The sequence below is a fragment of the Elgaria multicarinata genome, chromosome 11 (assembly GCF_023053635.1).
Source record: "Elgaria multicarinata webbii isolate HBS135686 ecotype San Diego chromosome 11, rElgMul1.1.pri, whole genome shotgun sequence".
Taxonomy (NCBI): Eukaryota; Metazoa; Chordata; class Lepidosauria; order Squamata; family Anguidae; genus Elgaria; species Elgaria multicarinata.
In genome coordinates, this window is record NC_086181.1 from 2,765,138 (window position 1) to 2,784,427 (window position 19,290).

Below are 19,290 nucleotides of genomic sequence, written 5' to 3' on the forward strand. Positions count from 1 at the left end.
AATAGGGCTGGAAATATATGGGCAATGGTGAGTGAAACCTAGGGGGAGAGGGAAGAGAAAATGGCATGCCAATACAGCAGAATAAATTATCCAAAGTAGACTTCATCTGCATAAAGGACAAGTTGCAGGATCCAGCTTTTCTGGGTGACAAGTGCCTATTAGATATAAAGCAGCCTTGTTACTAGTCCAGTAAAAATAAGGTTGAACTTTTTCTTTTTGCATTATGATTTTTTTTATTGTTTCACAAACATACATGACCTAAAAGCATTACATAATGACATTACATCCAAGGAAAAGGGGGGAAAGGAACTTAAAAAAAAACACCTTTAATTTGCAAATATAACAAAACCAAAAACAGAAAAAAGGGAAAAGACAATGAAAGAGGAAAAAAGGGCCAGGCCAGGGCGGGGCGGGGGGGGGGGGGGAGGAACATGAAACAGAACTATATCCATTCGTACTAAACATTCACAACACCAAGTAGGAAAAAAACCCTGATTTGACACTATTTCTAATATCTATAAGCAACAGTTCTAATATCTAAATAAGCACCCATATGAAATTGATGACTGTAGGATGCACTTACAAATGTAATAAAAGAATTGTAAAATTTTCAGACCACTGAATGACAAGTGGTGATTAGTTATCCTTCCAGGCTTGGAGAATGAATCTCTTTGCAGCTGTAAGGACTCTCAAGATCTACTTTTGCTATCCATCTATTAACCAGCCTGGGAGAGGGTTTTTTCCCCTTCCTTCAGCTGTGGCCAGCGATGGTGGCTTCTCCTCACAGTAGAAAGCAGTAAAAAGAGCCACAAAGAGTGAAATAAGGGGGGAAGGTGCGTCTAGAATGATGCTCGTAGGTAGCAGATGGGATGGTATAAAGGAACAGGAAACTCAAGTGGAAGGTTCAGACGGCTACAGGCCATCTCTCTCAGTTCCCTCTCCCATACCACGGGTTCCTGGTGGCTGGCTGCTGCACCCTCTGGCCTGGGGCATCACTTAACAGGAATAGCTTAGGTATTCATAGCCTCCATAACAACCATTGGGCTGTCTCAATTTGTCATTGGCCCAATAAATATTGCACACTCTTGATTTGGCCTCAGGATGTGAGGTAGTCTCAATATTGGGGTTGGTGGAAATCATCCCATTATAATGATCAAACTACTTCCTGGTGAAGTTTGGTCTCATGTTGCCAGTCACTCCCTGCAGAAATCAGGAACCCATTAAAATGGTCCAACCTCAGCAATTTATGGAATCTGATGGACTCCTGAATGCTCTGGGAGACTTTCCAGTAGCCAGAGCTGGCAATTCTGTTGAGGCCCGTGCCACACTGTGGAATGGTTTTCTGGTTTACCAAATAGCTTCACATGATGAAACGGACTAGAAGATGACTGGAACACAAGCGGTGTAAGACATCATGAGGGTGACTGAATATGTATGAGAATATATAATTGCCATGCATGTTTTGAACCACAGGAATGGGTTGGATGAGGGCGAATGAACTAAAGTTAAATCCTGGCAAGAAAGAGACTTCCAGTTCACATGATCGCAGGGGTAAAAGAAGCCATCTGGCTTCTCCCCTCGCATGCCATGTTGTCTGAAGCCAGTGGGCAGAGTAGCAAAGGTGGCTTTGTAACCAACCCTGCACGTTTTAATTGATCTAATGTATAAATTCCATTATCAAGAGTTTTTCCCATAAAAAAGGCTACCTCTCTGTTTTCAGAGCAAAGCACCCCAAGGATATGGATGAAGTTGCAGCTGACAAGACACTCCTCTCCATCCATCCATCACGTTTTATTTCTTTTTTTAAGTCAAGCACACCTAGCTTGCTCTGGTTATTGCATTTGGCTGGTTGCTGCATCCTTGTCCCTCCCTACCCTGATAGCTCCATGGCTTCCAGGGCTAATACTGAGCATGTGTGCTGGGCACGCATGCTCAGTAGTTCCCAAGCCTTCCCCAACTTAGGCAGATCATGGGCAAATGCCTAGGCAGGGCACAGAGGAACGATGCCCCACACAGTGCCATACTGCTACCCTCTGAGCAATACAGAGGATTTGTGCAAGGTGGAGACTGTCCCAATTGTCAGAACCACTTGGAAAGGATGGGCACACCCCAAGCAAAACATAAAGCTGAAAATGAACCACGTGGCTCTACAGGTCTACTGTATGCAGCCAGAGCGCAGTCCAAGAGATAAGCAGCAGAGAGCAGAACCTTGATCCATTTCTAAAACAACAAATATTGTCCCGGTTCAGACAACATGCTAAACAACACTGCTTAACCACAAAATGGATGCATTCCATTAACCATTTTGTGGTTAAGCAGTGTGGTTTGAACCAGGCCATTGTGGGTTTTTCCCCTTGGGGGAGGAGAGCGAGAGCTAGTTCCTTTTGTTATTTCTGAGTGTGTGTAGACTAACAGGCAGGAGGGGCTGAGTGAGTAATGTGTGTATTTGAAGTAAAATGAAAAAAGTGAAGAGAAAGACCTTGTAAAAGAGAGAGCATGTAGTGAGTGGCCAGTCAGGTAGCCTACCAAGATTCTTCTAGATCTAAAAGATGGCCATTTTGTTCTTTCCTTCTTCTTTTTTGGGTCTATCTTACAGTGCAAGCCTATACATGTCTACTCAGAAGTAAGCTCCACTGAGTTCCATGGGACTTACCCAGGTAAATGTGTACAGAACCTCAGCCTTGATATTTTTTCTAGCTTTTCTGCTGGGGTGTGTGTGCATTTCTTGTGGTTTGCTGGGCAATTTTTTGCCTTTTGGGGATACTCTGTGGATGTGGATAGAGGTGGCATTGGGATGCTCAGACTGTGCTTATTCCATGTCTAAGAATAAGAATCTGAATAAGAACAATCCTGGAGAAGAAGACTATCAATGGTTACTAGTCCTGATTGCTATGTGCTACATCCAGTACCAGAGGCAGTAAACCTATATACATTAGTTGCTGGGGCACATGGGTGTGGGGGTGCTGTTGCACCATGTCCTACTTGTGAGTCCCTGGTCAGCAGCTGGCTCGCTGTGTGAACAGAGAGCTGGACTAGATGGATCCTTGGTGTGATCCATCATGACTCTTCCTCTGCTTCACAGTGCCCCTCCCGCTTCCTCCCATTGCCAGAACGAGGCAGGGCAGGTGAAGAGGGGGCACAGCTGACTTAGTCCTGATTACTCCTCTATTGGAGGAGCAATAGGTAATAGCTGGCTCAGCTTCACTGTGTGCGGGCTTCCCTAAGAGGGAATGCCCACACAGTAAAGCTTGGTCCTTGTCCCAAGCAATGAACGGCGTATCGCCTGCGGAGGGCTGGCTGGGTGGGTCATCTGATGTCAAGTATAGGTTTCAGCAAGTTGTAGTTAGATCTATTTAGAACTGGGTTGGAGTGTTGGAATCTGTGCAAACAGCTCTGTCAGAGTTCTCACTGGAGTAGCTCACTCACTCCCTGTCTCAGCCTTGAAGCTGTTAGACTTCTCTGGGAAACCAGTTTGTTATTTTAGTGAGTAGCATTTTGACTGTACATTATCCTGGAGCCTAAAGCTTTCTGACCATCAATCAGCTTTAAGTATTTTAGAAATGTGTAACCATTAAGCTTTTCACTATGATATTTCCTCGAATAAAAGAAATCTCACTGATGTGAATATCCTGTGTCAGTTTGCCAGCACGTATGAATGCTGGAGGGAACGGGGACCCACAACAGTATGACCCTAGCCATGAAACAATGCTGCTGCGACCAACCCTCCTATAGCCTGCAACAGATCCTGTAAGCTGGGAGTCCTGTTTGAAGTGGAAAAGAGATCACAGTGGCATTCTCCAAAACACCAAGATCTGTGTAAATTAGTTCACTAGTGTCAGTGAATTCCCTTTTTTAAAAGGTTTTATATTATTATTAATTTTAATATAAATATTTTGGCATTCATAAATTATACATCAAAAGTTTCATATCCAGAATCCAAACGAAACACAACAGCTTGGAACAGTCATCTACAAGAGTATTGCTAGAATTTGTCAAATTTTCTGAATGTAAAAATTAGGGGTGCTAAAAAGTTGTAGCTTGACTGGAGAATTTAAAAATGTTTTTGTTAAATTTATATAATTTGGTTTTGCTTGGTAAATTAGCATGTAAAAATGGCATTTTTTCTACATTTTTATGCAATTTCCAATTAATCTGTATGCTTTATTTTGTAAAATGATATGCTTTTTATGAAAATATCTATGTAAATTTATATAAAAATGATTTTTCTTCCTTGCAGGTGAAAATTTTATTAGTGTGACTGTATTGAAATCTTTGTTTGGAGTGATAAAATGGCTTCAAAAAGAAAAACTAGACAAGGAACATTCACTCATATAAGCAATTTTATTGGAACTGGTCAAGACCTCTTGCCTTCTGAACTGCCAACTCTGCGAGATGTCCTGAGATATGGATTATTGCTACGAGAACAAAGTGCTGATGATGCTAGGAACTATCCAGCAATCAGTCTTGCAAAGGACATTTATCCCAAAATGATTGAGAAGTGGGAACTTGCTAACAGTGCCCTGTTATAAATTCAAAAATTAGAATCTTACATAAGATTCAAGACAGCTGGGAGCAGGCTAAGAATATATTGCTTGGTAGGGGAAAGCTAGACACCAAAGAGGCTTTCACATTAAAACTTGACAAGCTTTTTGACATCCTTAACTGCAAGTGTAAAATTGTGCTTTGTTGTGAAGCAGGCTGTGCTGCAGACTGCAAAAAAGTAGCTCATAATCAATGTATATGTTGTACAGAGTTTAAGATCCCTGTGAATGAACTTGAGAGACAAGACTTGAGAGACAAGACTGTTTCTATTGGACCACATCACAAGTCAAAAGGCAGAAACAGCAAGAAGATGAGAGAAGACTTTCTGAATATAAGCAGAGGAGTAAGCCAGATGTTTCAATATCATCAAATGAAGTAATTTTCTCCAATGATGATGAAGAAGAAATTACTGATCCTGAAGATGGAAAGGATGAAAGTTAAGGAATGTCATTAGAATTGCCAAGTACATCTTCTACTTCAAATAAAAATAAACAGCACAACACATTGGAAATACGCAATGTTGCTATGCAGAGCATCAGGTATGGTGGTTGGCCTGCGTGCCACAGCTGCCATTACCACTGCAGCTTTTATTGATGCTGGCTTAGTTACTGAACAAGACAAGACATTTGTAGGGATCACAATAAAGTCAAGAGGGCCCAAGAAAAACGTATGAAATCGCTAGATCAAGAATTTGATGAACTATGTAAGAAGAGTACAATTGACTGCATCTTCTTTGATGGATGTCAAGACGCAACTAAAGTTATGCTGAATTCCGATCGGTGTTTCCCCAGCATCATGAAAGAACAGCATTATTCTGTATGCAGTGAGCCAGGTGGAAGGTATCTGTACCACTTCACTCCAGAGAAAGATTCAAACATAAAAAAACCTGCTGAAGTTATTGCTGATAATTTAGTGGATTTCATGAAGAAGAAGAAGAAGAAGAAGAAGAAGAAGAAGAAGAAGAAGAAGAAGAAGAAGAAGAAGAAGAAGAAGAAGAAGAGCAGCATTGATAAAACTCTGCAGGCCATTGGGGGTGATTCCACAAATGTAAACGCTGGTTGGACTGGTTGAGGTTAAACTTTGCCGCAAGCTCATCTGCTTAGTCTGTGCTCTTCATACGAAGAGCTGCCCCTGCGACACTTGATCACGACACTAGTTGGAAAGACCTTATTAAACAACAAATGGACTGGTGTAATTGGGAAGATGCTAGACAATGCCACAGAACTGGAAATTGATCCGTCATTCACTAAAGTCTCAATTGGAGAGCCTCTCATTTCTCTTAGTCACAGTGTAATAAACAATTTGTCAACAGATCAAGCATATGGGTACAGAACTACACAGGCCATAAGGACAGGAGAATTCCCTATAGATCTCACCCTTCTTGAAATTGGTCCAGTGTGTCACTCGAGATGGTTAACGACTGCAAACAGGATTTGCCGTATATGGGTATCAAAACATGGTTTTAAGGGCAAAACCCTCCAGAACTTAAGACTGATAGTAGCGTACGTTGTTGGTGTGTACTTTCCCTGCTGGTTCCAGATAGAAGTAAAACACTCTTAGGTGGAAGGCCCAGGCCATGTGTTGTTCCAGCTCCAGCTCCTCAGACTCCAAAAGAAAGCTGTAGTGGATGCTCTTTTGCCAACCTTCCAGCATTCAGCATGGTATGCATTCAGCGAAATGATCTTTCAGACACTCTTGTGCTCCAGTATTGAGAGAAAAGCTGGTGTGCAGAAGATTGTTGACTTAAGGAGTGGAAATGATGATTTCCTGGGAGATCTTCCTGTATGTCCCAGAAAGACTCCTTCTATTAATCCTGCTGCTACTTCCCTGTTAGAACTCATAGACTGGTCTGAAAATGTATATGAACTTCCTTTGACATGCAAACTGTCGATATCAGAAGTCAAGAAGTTCATTAATGAACCTATGCAAGTTCCAAAGTGGCCCCATCATGCTCAGGCTGTAGAAAGAATCGTCAAACAAGTCACAGAGGCAGCAGGCAAAGTATATACAGCCGAGAAACATGAGGGATATATAAGAGGTCAAGAAGCAAGTTGGTGGTTGATGTCTAAGAATGAATCAAAACAAGACTTAATGAAACTTATTGCATAAGTTTTAAAAGGGTGTTATTACATTTTGTTGTTCTTTGTTTAGAAAGATGTTTTATGGCAACTGTATGTTTTATACAACAGAAAATAAATGCTTCTTAGCATTATACACTGTTTTGCAAGAGCAGTGAATATGCGTTTTGTTCAAGTGCCGATTTACCGAGCGAAATGTTGTCCAATCAAAAAAATAATAACAGATTTTAATTCCTGACATCAAAATACATATTTTCAGATCCCCTAATTCAAAAATTTGTGAAAAATAATTTTTAACCCTCTAAATGACATGCAAACAAATCAAAGTCTTTACATTGTTCATTTAAACCCAATAGCAAAGCAACGAAAAAATTGAGAATTGATTTCTTTCAAAATTAATAATAGAAGAGCCACAATAGTGTTTAACATCAATAGATTTTAAAATTAATAGAGGTATAAAGTGGTGCTGACTACAGAGGTTACAGTGAGCTTCCCACTTCGGCCAAGCTATAAAAAGGAGAAACAGTTGTATCTGTTTGCAGCCATGTGTCATGAAGACCCATGGACTCGCCAGGTGTGCTGTCTTCCTGGAGCACAGATTAGAGATGTGACTGAAGGGTTACCGAAGCTCATAAAGCCCACGGACACATACCCCTTTCTTCTCATCCATGTGGGAACAAATGATGTCGCCAAGCAGAGCTACGAAGAAATCATTTCAGACTTTGAAGCTCTGGGAAGGAAACTGAAGAACTTTGGGACCCAGTAGTTTTCTCATCCATCCTCCCGATTCTTGGAAGAGGATTAGAAAGGGAAAGAAAAATACTCCGGATGAACGACTGGCTACGAAGGTGGTGCCGACGTGAGAGTTTTGGATTCTGGGACCACGGGCTACGCTACTTGGAACATGGACTGCTGGCAAGGGATGGGTTGCACCTCACAAGGGCTGGAAAGAATGTATTCGGCCACAGAGTGAAGAACTTGATCAGGAGGGCTTTAAACTGAATCTTACGGGGGCCAGAGACGTAAACTTCGAGGCAACAATGGATGAAGGCCAAGGCACCACAGTACAGAGAACAGCTCCAACAGAGTCCCAAAATAGTGTCTGCAACAATGTAGGAACAAAGCCAGACTATAAAACACATGGTCTTCGATGTCTATATACTAATGCCCAGAGCATGGGAAACAAACAGAACGAACTTGAACTCTTATTACATGAAGGCAAATACGACTTGATAGGTATAACTGAAACTTGGTGGGATGACTCCCATGACTGGAATATAGCAATTGAAGGATATAACTTGTTCAAAAAGAACAGAAGAAATAGAAAGGGAGGTGGAGTTGCACTATATGTTAAAAATACCTATCCCTGCACAGAAATACAGGCGGATGAGATTGGGAGCCCTGTCGAGAGCGTCTGGATTAAAATAAATGGGGCTAGGAATAAAAAGAACATGATAATCGGAGTCTACTACCGACCACCCAATCAAGGAGAAGACGAGGACAAAACTTTTGAGAAACAAATTGCCAGTGTTTCAAGGAAATGTGATGTAGTAGTGATGGGGGACTTCAATTATCCTGATACCTGTTGGGAGACAAATACTGCCAAAAGTGGCCCTTCCAAGAAATTCTTGACATGTGTGGGTGATAACTTTCTCCTACAGAAAGTGGAGGAAGGAACTAGAGGATCGGCAATCCTTGACTTGATATTGACCAACAGGGATGACTTAGTGGATAAAGTGTCAGTTACGGGAACTCTGGAGGAAACTGACCACGTCATACTTGAATTCTTGATTATGAAGGAGACAAAAGTTGAGTGTAGCCATGCGCGTACTCTGGATTTTAGGAAAGCTGATTTTAATAAACTCAGAACTATAATAAGTAAGGTCCCGTGGCAAGTGAGCCTAATGAGAAAAGGAGTGCAGGATGGGTGGGAGTATTTAAAAAAGGAAAATTTAAAGGCACAGTTACAAACAATTCCAACAAGGAGAAAAGATAGAAGACAACAGGGGAAAAGACAGGTTGCTTACCTGTAACTGTAGTTCTTCGAGTGGTCATCTGTGCAGTCACACATATGGGCTCTGCGAAACTTCTATAGCTGAAAACGTTTTAGGCGGGAACCCCTCCCCCACCGTCCACTGAGCATGCTCAGGGGTTCCCGCCTAATCCCCTCAGTTCCTGAAACCGCCTAAACAGTCTCACTGAGAACCACCAGGTGATCAAAAGAAATTAATGACACCATAGTGGGGACGGTGGGAGGGATGTGTGACTGCACAGATGACCACTTAAAGAACTACAGTTACAGGTAAGCAACCTGTCTTTTTTCTTCGTGGTCTCTGTGCATCACACATATGGGCGATTAACAAGCTGACTTACCGGAGGTGGGTGGTGTCAGTTGGTGGATAAGAAGTCATAGACTAGCCGATAAGATGGCACGCCCAAAAGCGCAGTCTCTACGCGATTTGACGTCCAGACGGTAGTGGCTGGCAAAAGTTAGTGGAGTCGACCAGCTAACCGCTTTACAGAGGTCTGGTAGAGCGATCCCCTTTTCAAAGGCTGTAGAGGTAGCTACTCCTCTCGTGGAGTGGGAACGCACCTTACCCTCCAACGGGAGGCCAGCGAGTTCATAGGCTAGCTTAATGGTCTGGACCACCCAAGCAGATATTCTCTGCGGAGATGCCTGTAGTCCCTTTTGCTTGCCCCCATAACAAACAAAAAGTCTTTGGGATCTCCGGAGAGTGGCAGTTCTGGACTGGTAGAAGGCAAGAGCCCGTCTTACGTCCAGAGTATGCAGGGCAGACTCAATAGGGGATGTCGGCGAAGGAAAATAACTTGGGAGCGTGATGTCCTGCCCAAGATGAAAGGAAGGCACAACCTTTGGCAGAAAGGCTGGGTCCGGTCTAAGGACCACCTTGTCAGCATGGAACACCGTGTATGGTGAGTCTATGCGGAGTGCTGCTAGTTCGGAGGCACGCCTAGCAGATGTGACTGCAACAAGGAATGCCACCTTGAAAGTTAGTAACCGCAAGTCTGTCCTTGCTAAAGGCTCAAAGGGCTTGGCCGATAATGCCTTGAGCACCACCGAAAGGCTCCATTGAGGAACGAAAGAGCGAACTGGTGGGATTGTGTTCTTCATGCCCTTCATGAACCGTTTCGTCAAAGGGTGTGTGAAGACCGAGCAGCCCTGAATCCACTGGTGTGAAGCAGAGATAGCTGCTAAATAAATTCTTATTGACGAAAACTTGAGTCCTTTTTTGAATAGAGAAAAAGGAAAGAAAGCACTGTTGCTATCGGTGCTGAAGCCGGGTTTTCGTTTTTACTGAGAGCAAAAACAGAGAAGACTGTCCATTTTTTTGCGTATGATTTCCTAGTAGCTGGTTTCCTGGCTGCTAGGATAATGCTCCATACATCAGCAGGCAGCGGTTGGTTGTCTAGTGATGCCTTATCCTCCAAGCTGTTAGGTTTAGGGACTTGACATCCGGATGGAAGATGAGTCCCTTCCCCTTGGAGATGAGGTTGTGACATTGAGGCAGTCTGATAAACTCCGCTGAGGACAGTCTGAGTAGCGGAGTGAACCACGGCTGCCTTGGCCACCAAGGCGCTACTAAGATGGCGTTGGCGTTGTCGCTGCACAGCTTTATAATAACCCTTGAGAGGAGTGGTATGGGGGGAAACAGGTACAGGAGCTGTCCTGTCCACATCCTCTCGAAGGCGTCTCCTAGAGATGCTGCCCTTTGGCCCGCCCACGTGCAGTATTGGCTGCAGATGGCATTCTCTGGTGACGCAAATAAATCTATTACAGGTTGTCCCCATGCCTGAAAGATCATGTCCAGAATGGTGTCCTTCATCCGCCACTCGTGCGTGTCCACAAAGGTGCGGCTGAGGTCGTCTGCCAGGAAATTGTCCTGGCCTGCGATGTGAATGGCAGACAAAGTCATGTCGTGGGCAATTGCCCAATGCCAAATGTCCAGAGTGAGGGAGATCAGGTCCATAGACCTTGTCCCACCTTGCTTATGTGCCAGACAGCAGCCATATTGTCTGTATGGATCTGGATTACATGACCCGATAAGGTCTGCTGAAAGGCATACAGAGCTTTTTGGATAGCCATCAACTCCAAGACGTTGATGTGTCTTTTCCTGTCGAGGGAGCTCCAGCGCTCCTGGATAGTTAGATCCCCGCAGTAGGCTCCCCAGCCCAATAGGGATGCGTCTGTCATTAGATGTTGTGATGGAATTTGGGGTTTGAAGTCCAAGCCTTGTGTGATATTGGACAAATCCGTCCACCAAAGGAGCGTGTCCTTTATTTTGGCAGGGAGCGGCAATTTCACTCGGTGAGCGTCCAATGTATTGTCGTACTCCCGCAGAAGCCACAACTGTAGAGGTCTCATGTGCAAACGTGCCCAAGGGACGACGTTGACCGTCGCTGCCATGAAACCCAATAACCTTTGCACCTGTAATTTTAGAGCGGAAGAGCTTAATTGCAAGTTTAATTAACGTATTAGCTCTATCCTTTGGGAGGAAAGCCCTGGAGCGGGTTGAGTCCAGAATTGCTCCAAGAAATTTAATTTTTTGGGTTGGATGAAAATTTGATTTTTCCCTGTTGATGCAAAGGCCTAATTCGTTGAGTAATTTCATGGTGAGGTGGGTATTACGGGCGGCTTCTTGCTTCGTATTAGCCACTATCAGCCAATCGTCCAAGTAGGGGTAAATTTCTACCCCTCGAGTCCTCAGAAAGGTGCAAACTGGTGTCATACACTTTGTGAAGACTCAGGGTGCCGTAGAAAGCCCAAAAGAAGCACTTTGAATTGGAAAATGTCTTCCCCTACTATGAACCTGAGGTATTGGCGATGATCAGGATAGATTGAAACATGAAAATATGCATCCTTTAGGTCGATAGACGTAAACCAATCCCCTTGGGAGAGGAAGGGTAGGATGCTTGCTAAAGAGTTCATCCGGAATTTTTTAGGGTTGATGAACTTGTTTAGCTCCCTGAGGTCCAAAATAGGCCTCAGCCCCCCATCCCATTTCGGAACCGTAAAGTAGCAGGAATAGAACCCGCTTCCTAGAGCGCGAGTTGATAATCGCTCTATGGCGCCCTTTCCCAACAGAGACGTAGTTTCTTGTAATAGGGCATCTGTAGGTGGTGAGAACCTTGCGGTTCCAAGGGGAGGGGGGGTGGAGAATTCTATTTTGCAGCCCCGAGATATGATGTTAAGGACCCATGTGTCGGATGTAATAGTGGTCCAATTGCAGAAAAAAGGGGCAAGGATGTCACCAAACTTAGGCGTTAGGCTGTTTGGTGCAAGACAGTCAAAGACGCCGTCTCTGATTCGGGTCAGGCTTGCTCTTATTTTGCCTGAACCGTCCCGGGTATTGTTGTCTCCTGTACTGACCCTGAGGTTGGTATGTAGCAGGGCGGTCTTGCAGTTGGAATTGCTGCTGTGTTCCGGGCCAGCGTCTCTGGCGGAATGGTCTCTGGAGCTGTTGTTGCTGCTGACCAATCCCCATTTTCTTAGCCGTATTTTTGGCTTTTTGGATAGTCTCCATGGACTCGTCTGTGGACGAGTGGAAGAGTCCTTCCCCGTCAAAGGGGAGGTCCTCGATGCGTGTGCGTGCCTCCTGGGATAGTCCTGCTGACCTGAGCCACGCATGTCGCCTCAAAGCAACGGAGGCTACCATTGCTTTTGAAGCACAGTCAGTGGCGTGCCTTGCTGTGTTTAGCTGTTGGCGTGAGAGCCTCATGGCTTCTGTATAAAACACATTTGACAGCTCTCTTTGATCATCTGGAAGGTATGCAGAAAGAGACGCCATTTTCTCCCATAGAAAGGACTGATATTTTGCCATGGTGGCTTGGTAGTTGTGCACTCTTAGAGACAGAGACGTAGAAGAATATATTCTTCTTCCCAAGCCGTCCAGTCTGCAACCCTCCTTGTCAACCGGAGCATTGTGTTTCCTCTGAGTGTGTCCTTGGGATGCCTCAACTATAATTGAATTCGGTTTGGTGTGGGTGAAAAGGAATGGAGCTGTCTTTTCTTGAAACTTATAGATGTTATCCAGCTTTCTCGACGTTGGTGGCATAGAGGAGGGCATTGTCCATGACTGTTGGGCAGTACGCAACAGCACAGGCAGGTATGGGATTGCCGCTGGGGTAGACGATTCACAGTATAGGTCGTCATATACTGGATCATTTAACTTCTCCAATGGTTGAGAAGTTTCGATCCCCAGGGACCTAGCCATCCTTTGCACTTGATCAGTGAAATGGGACAAGTCCTCAGAGGGTGAAATAACATCTGTGGCTATCACCAAATCATCCGGAGAAGGGATTGATGGCGGAGGTGATGGACTCCTGCGAGGAGTCTGATCGATATTCCTCATCAGAGAGCTCATCTAATGCACTTCCCCTCATTCTAGCCGCGGGTAGGGCTTGCAGAGCCTGCGACGGTACCGACATTGCCGATGTCGTAGCTTGCACTTGTTGAGGTGGGGGCCTCGGTACCGAGGGTTGCATTGGCGGCGGCATAGCGGTCACGTCTTCCACGGGTGGAGGACGGGAAACTGTCTCCGATGGAGGTTGCTGGAAGCGTGGGTACGGGGCATACTGCTCCTGGTAGTAATAGGAGTCTTGGTCCCTTCTATATCTCCAGTCCTTGTAGTAATAAGGAGGATACTGTGGAGGATGCCAATATTGAGCTGAATGAATCGGCGCCGGTGAACAGTCTTGTGACACAGGCCGGTATCGCCGGCCGTCAGTATCGGGGAATGGCATATCTCGGTACCAATGTGTGTCGGTATCGAAGTCCCGGTACCGATGTGTGTCGGTGTCGAACCTTGGACATGACTCATGCCCCTGTCGGTACCGATGGGTGGTTGTTGGCTTTGGCGGTATCCTGGGGAGGTGGGACCCTCTTCTGCCAGTGTTGGATCTTGTGAGGAGGCTCTGACCTCTCCTTCCGAGATTGATGCCCTTAAACTTGTCTCCTCTGCCGGTACCGTAATGATATTGAGAGACCGTACCGGGGACTGCATTATTTGCTCCGTCTGCAGCGGTGTCAAGGCCGGTGGAGAAGATGGTGTTGTCCTTCTCGGTATCAAGAAAGCTCTCGGTACCGAAAGTGTCGGTATCGGACTTGCCGATATTGGAGGCGTCTTTTGTAGGGAAAGCCTCGATATCGGGCTGCTCAGTGCCGTAGGGCGCTTCAGTACTGAAATCATCATTCTCGGGGGGCCCGGTATCGACGGTTTTGACTTTGTCGATTTTTTCTTTCCCTCCTTTGATTTCTTTCGTTGGGGTTCTTTGGACCCAACGTGCTCTCTTGCTCTCTTAGATATCTTTTTGGCCGCTTTTGAGGAAGCGGATAGAGAGGAGGAAGGGGGGTGAACTGCTAAGGCATCACTCCGCGAAGGAGGAGGTTGGGACATTGACTCCATGGTATTAGGAGATTTGGAGCTTCGAGACGTACTCGGTTTCTCCACTGCCTCCAACGCCTTTTCCCACAGTAATGCCCGAAGGCGATCTGATCGGTTCTTCCTAGTTTGCCTGGAGAATTTTAGGCAAAAACAGCAGGATTCGACGACGTGCGTCTCCCCCAAGCACAAAACAGCAACGAGAGTGTCCGTCAGTTTGGGAGATCTTTTGCCCACAACCAGAGCACTTTTTGAAGAGGCCTTGTAGTGCCATAGGCACCAAGGCTGAGGTAACAACAGAAAAAAATCTTTTATATATAAAGAGAGAGAGAGAGAGAGAAGTCTCCAAACGCTGTTGACCCTACAGGCGGTTGAAGAGAACTGAGGGGATTAGGCGGGAACCCCTGAGCATGCTCAGTGGACGGTGGGGGAGGGGTTCCCGCCTAAAACGTTTTCAGCTATAGAAGTTTCCGAACCTGGCCCTGCGCAGGCGCAGAGCCCATATGTGTGATGCACAGAGACCACGAAGAAGAACCAATGTGGCTCCACAAAAAGCTTAGAGATGACCTGAAAACAAAAAAGGATACATATAGGAAGTGGAAGGAAGGCCAGGCTACAAAAGAAAAGTACAGACAGGTGGCGCAGAAGTGCCGAAATGGCGTCAGGAAGGCTAAAGCTGATAATGAGCTGAGGTTAGCGAGGGATGCTAAAAGAAATAAAAAGGCTTTCTTCAGATACATGAGTAGTAAAAGACAGAGGAAAGAAATGGTGGTTCAACTGCTTAATGAGGATGGCAAATTGATAACAGATGAAAAAGAAAAGGCTGAAGTGCTCAATTCCTACTTTGCCTCGGTCTTTTCCCAAAAGCGGGTCTATGACCCCCCTGGAGAAAGTGAAGCAGAAGTTGAGGGGGCAGGATTGCAATTTGAGATTGATAAACAAATGAATCATAGAATCATAGAATAGCAGAGTTGGAAGGGGCCTACAAGGCCATCGAGTCCAACCCCCTGCTCAATGCAGGAATCCACCCTAAAGCATCCCTGACAGATGCTTGTCCAGCTGCCTCTTGAAGGCCTCTAGTGTGGGAGAGCCCACAACCTCCCTAGGTAACTGATTCCATTGTCGTACTGGTCTAAGAGTCAGGAAGTTTTTCCTGATGTCCAGCTGGAATCTGGCTTCCTTTAACTTGAGCCCGTTATTCCGTGTCCTGCACTCTGGGAGGATCGAGAAGAGATCCTGGCCCTCCTCTGTGTGACAACCTTTTAAGTATTTGAAGAGTGCTATCATGTCTCACCTCAATCTTCTCTTCTCCAGGTGAAACATGCCCAGTTCTTTCAGTCTCTTTTCATAGGGCTTTGTTTCCAGACCCCTGATCATCCTGGTTGCCCTCCTCTGAACACGCTCCAGCTTGTCTGCGTCCTACTTGAATTGTGGAGCCCAGAACTGGACACAATACTCTAGATGAGGCCTAACCAGGGCCGAATAGAAAGGAACCAGTACCTCTTGTGATTTGGAAGCTATACTTCTATTAATGCAGCCCAAAATAGCATTGGCCTTTCTTGCAGCCATATCGCACTGTTAGCTCATATTCAGCTTGCAATCTACAATCTATATAGCTCTGTGGAGTGTAGGAATTGACATGGAAGGATTTGTTAGTGATAACATGATGTCATCTGCATATAAGCTAATTTTAAAGTTAGATGAACCAATTTCTATACCTGATGTTTCGTTTGATGAACGAATCATAATTGCTAAAGGTTCAATGCAGCAGACAAAAAGTAAAGCAGAGACTGCTTTCCCCTACTTATTCGGAAATATTCAGAATTACAATTATTAATAAAAAGTGAGGCACTTGGTTTATCATAAAGGGCTTTGATATAGTTCAAGAATGGTATTCCAACATTGAATCTCTCTAACACCTTATATAAAAATTTACGCTCTACTCGATCAAAAGCTTTTTCAGCATCCAAGAAAGCAAAAACAGTTTGATTATTACTAACACAGGAGTCGTAGACAAGGTCTACTGCTCTCCTTGTGTTGTCTGATAACAACCTCCCCACTAAAAAGCCTGTTTGGTAAGGATGAATATATTTTGAAATAATAGTATTTAGTCTTTTAGCATAAATAGATGCTAGGATTTTATAGTCTTGATTTAAGAGTGATATTGGACGATAAGATGAGGTCAATGTTGTAAGCAACTGTTTATTAATGATCTACTATTGCTTGTTAAATATAGCAACTGCATGTTAAACTTTATTTTATTATAACTTTATTACAAATGAAAAATTAGCAACTGTTTGTCAAAAACTGTAATGCTTTCTATCAAACCAATTGCTTGTTAAAAATTTATACCCACAACAGCATCCTCTGAAAGTGATTACGTTTGCGTTCTTTAGCCACCTATTAGGTCCTTCTTTTGCCCTAGTTAGTTACCCCTTTCCCCAGCTATCTCTGAGCTACCAAACCAGACAAGTGTGGGGAGGTGTTTTGGGTGGGGAGTGATGTCAGGTATAGGTTTCAGCAAGTTGTAGTTAGATTTGTTTAGAACTGGGTTGGAGAGTTGGAAACTAAGCAGGCTTATCCCTGTCAGGGTTCTCAGGGAAGTAGAAGGGAGTAGTTTTGTTTGTCCCTCCCTCCCTCCCTCCCTCCCTCCCTCTCTCAGCCTTGGGCTGTAAGACTTCTGTGGGAAACTCATAGAGTATTTAGAAAGGTGGGGGTTGTTTAAGGAGTCACTCAGATTGTGGCATCATCTTGGTGGGCTGAGCAGTATGCCCTGTTTGGACACGGGCATGATTCACAGGCCGAGCCCCTAACTGTCAAGTGGTTTTGTACAGGCCTATGCCTCCCTTTATAAGCTGGAGAAAAGGCTTATAAAGGCTAAGATCATTTTTCAACCCATGGCCTGAAAACCCTCTGTTTGGATCCATCACCATTTGGGACTTTGAAAGCACCCTGCACATTGACCCTCTCCTATTTGGATTTTGGATTACTAAGGACTGTGCCATGTAAACTATTGTAGGGCTTTTCATAGGCTTCAACTCTCATTTTTTGTTCATCAACAGCTCAGTGTAAGGGTAGACTGGGATTGATTTTTATTGTTGGACTTTTTCCCTACAGACTGAGGTGGCAGGGAGTTTCCAGTGCTAAATCTCTTGTGCCTGAGATTTTTACCCACCCCATGACCTTGTTTAGGCTTTGGCTATGTTCTCTGAGTTACCAACATGTGGCCCCATTTGGACCAGCTCCCCTGGGATGGTTTGTTAAGCCTTTCAAGAATGTCATGTTGTGATTGCCTGAAGGACTGTATCAGGAATCTTTCCCCTTCCTTTGGTCGGGTTTGAAACCCGTTTTTGGAACCATTGAGATGGTGACTGGAAAACAGGTTGTTATTGTAGTGAGCAGCATTTTGACGGTACGTGATCTTGGAGCCTAAAGCTTTCTGACCATCCATCAGCTTTAAGTATTTCGGAAGTGTGTAACCATTAAACCGTGAGATTTCCTCAAATAAAAGAAGTCTCATTGATGTGAGTGTCCCATGTCAGTTTGCCAGCATGTCTGAATGTCAGAGGGAACAGGGACCCATGATATCTGCCCCCTCACTCAATACATGCTCTGCACCCCTACATTAAGGGAATTAACCCAGTTTACACAGGGGCAACCCCACTGACAGCCTATGGTGCTATCACTTGGCCTTGGAAAAGTCTTCTCTCATTGAGTCATTCTGACTTACAGCAGGAAACCAATCTCCACCTTCTAGAGGCACACTGGATAAGCTCTCCTCACTCACCCTCTCCTTTCTTAACATGCATAGTGAAAAAGTGACTGTTTGTCCCCACCAAGTTGTCAATAGTTTACCTGGAAGGAACTATGGCCTTCATGCGAGTACCCCTCAGCTGAGAACTCAACTAAATGTTCAGACGTGCAGGTGAGATGCCCTGAATCCTGTTTTTCACATACTGATCACTGCTAGATTTTGGGGAGGCAGATCAGAAAATGGAAAGGAGGCTTGCCTAGTGGAGACAGGGAAGATCTGTTGTCTTAGTTTTACTTGAGGATATCCTCTCATAGAATCATAGAATAGCAGAGTTGGAAGGGGCCTACAAGGCCATCGAGTCCAACCCCCTGCTCAATGCAGGAATCCACCCTAAAGCATCCCTGACAGATGGTTGTCCAGCTGCCTCTTGAAGGCCTCTAGTGTGGGAGAGCCCACAACCTCCCTAGGAAACTGATTCCACCGTCGCACTGCTCTAACAGTCAGGAAGTTTTTCCTGATGTCCAGCTGGAATCTGGCTTCCTTTAACTTGAGCCCGTTGTTCCGTGTCCTGCACTCTGGGAGGATCGAGAAGAGATCCTGGCCCTCCTCTGTGTGACAACCTTTTAAGTATTTGAAGAGTGCTATCATGTCTCCCCTCAATCTTCTCTTCTGCAGGCTAAACATGCCCAGTTCTTTCAGTCTCTCTTCATAGGACTTTGTTTCTAGACCTCTGATCATCCTGGTTGCCCTCTTCTGAACACGCTCCAGCTTGTCTGCGTCCTTCTTGAATTGTGGAGCCCAGAACTGGACGCAATACTCTAGATGAGGCCTAACCAGGGCCGAATAGAGAGGAACCAGGACCTCACGTGATTTGGAAGCTATACTTCTATTAATGCAGCCCAAAATAGCATTTGCCTTTCTTGCAGCCATATTGCATAATGCAACTCTCCATTTCATCCTGTGTCCTACAAAAGACGCGTTCAGCCTTTGGAAAAGGGGTTTTATGGAGGGTATAGCAGTGACCCAAGCTGAAGAATGTCAGGATGGGCAAGATCATCAGCTCAATTCATGGCACTTGGTCAAATTTCACTTTTGAAAGTGAGCAGTCTTGATTCTGATGTATTCATGTCAATACCGGGCTCCTATATAGGAGGAAGGAAAAATGGATGGAAACCACTTTATATATTTAGGAAAATCTATTACTCACCACAGGAGGAACTCAGGTGAATAATCAAACCGGAACATGTTGTCATCATCTTCCACATAATTCTCGTTCAAGAGAGTATACAGCTCTTTAAGCTAAAGAAAGCACGTGAAAAGCATTATTTGCTTAAAGAAGGAAAGTTGCCAGCCTTAAGAGAACAGCATTATCTCACACGATACTTGTAAGAATTATTAGAAGACCAGTATAGATAAAACAACCAGCAACTTAAATAGCTTTAAACACAGATCTGGGAAGACCCAAGTTCAGTTCTTGTTTGTGGCTTTCAGGAAGTTATTACTTCAGTCTCAACTC

General features: G+C 44.7%; 2 protein-coding genes across 2 annotated transcripts in view; both read right to left on the minus strand.

The window, feature by feature from the left end:
• The window catches only part of ERBB2 (erb-b2 receptor tyrosine kinase 2), a 278,816-nt gene that overhangs the window by 101,334 nt on the left and 158,192 nt on the right, over window positions 1-19,290 (minus strand). The window lies entirely within an intron of this gene.
• Window positions 1-19,290, minus strand: part of NMT1 (N-myristoyltransferase 1) — a 120,103-nt gene that overhangs the window by 40,337 nt on the left and 60,476 nt on the right. Inside the window, exon 5 of the mRNA XM_063138460.1 lies at window positions 18,982-19,073. Within this exon, the coding sequence (XP_062994530.1) occupies window positions 18,982-19,073 (92 nt within the window). The remainder of the gene's footprint in view (window positions 1-18,981; window positions 19,074-19,290) is intronic.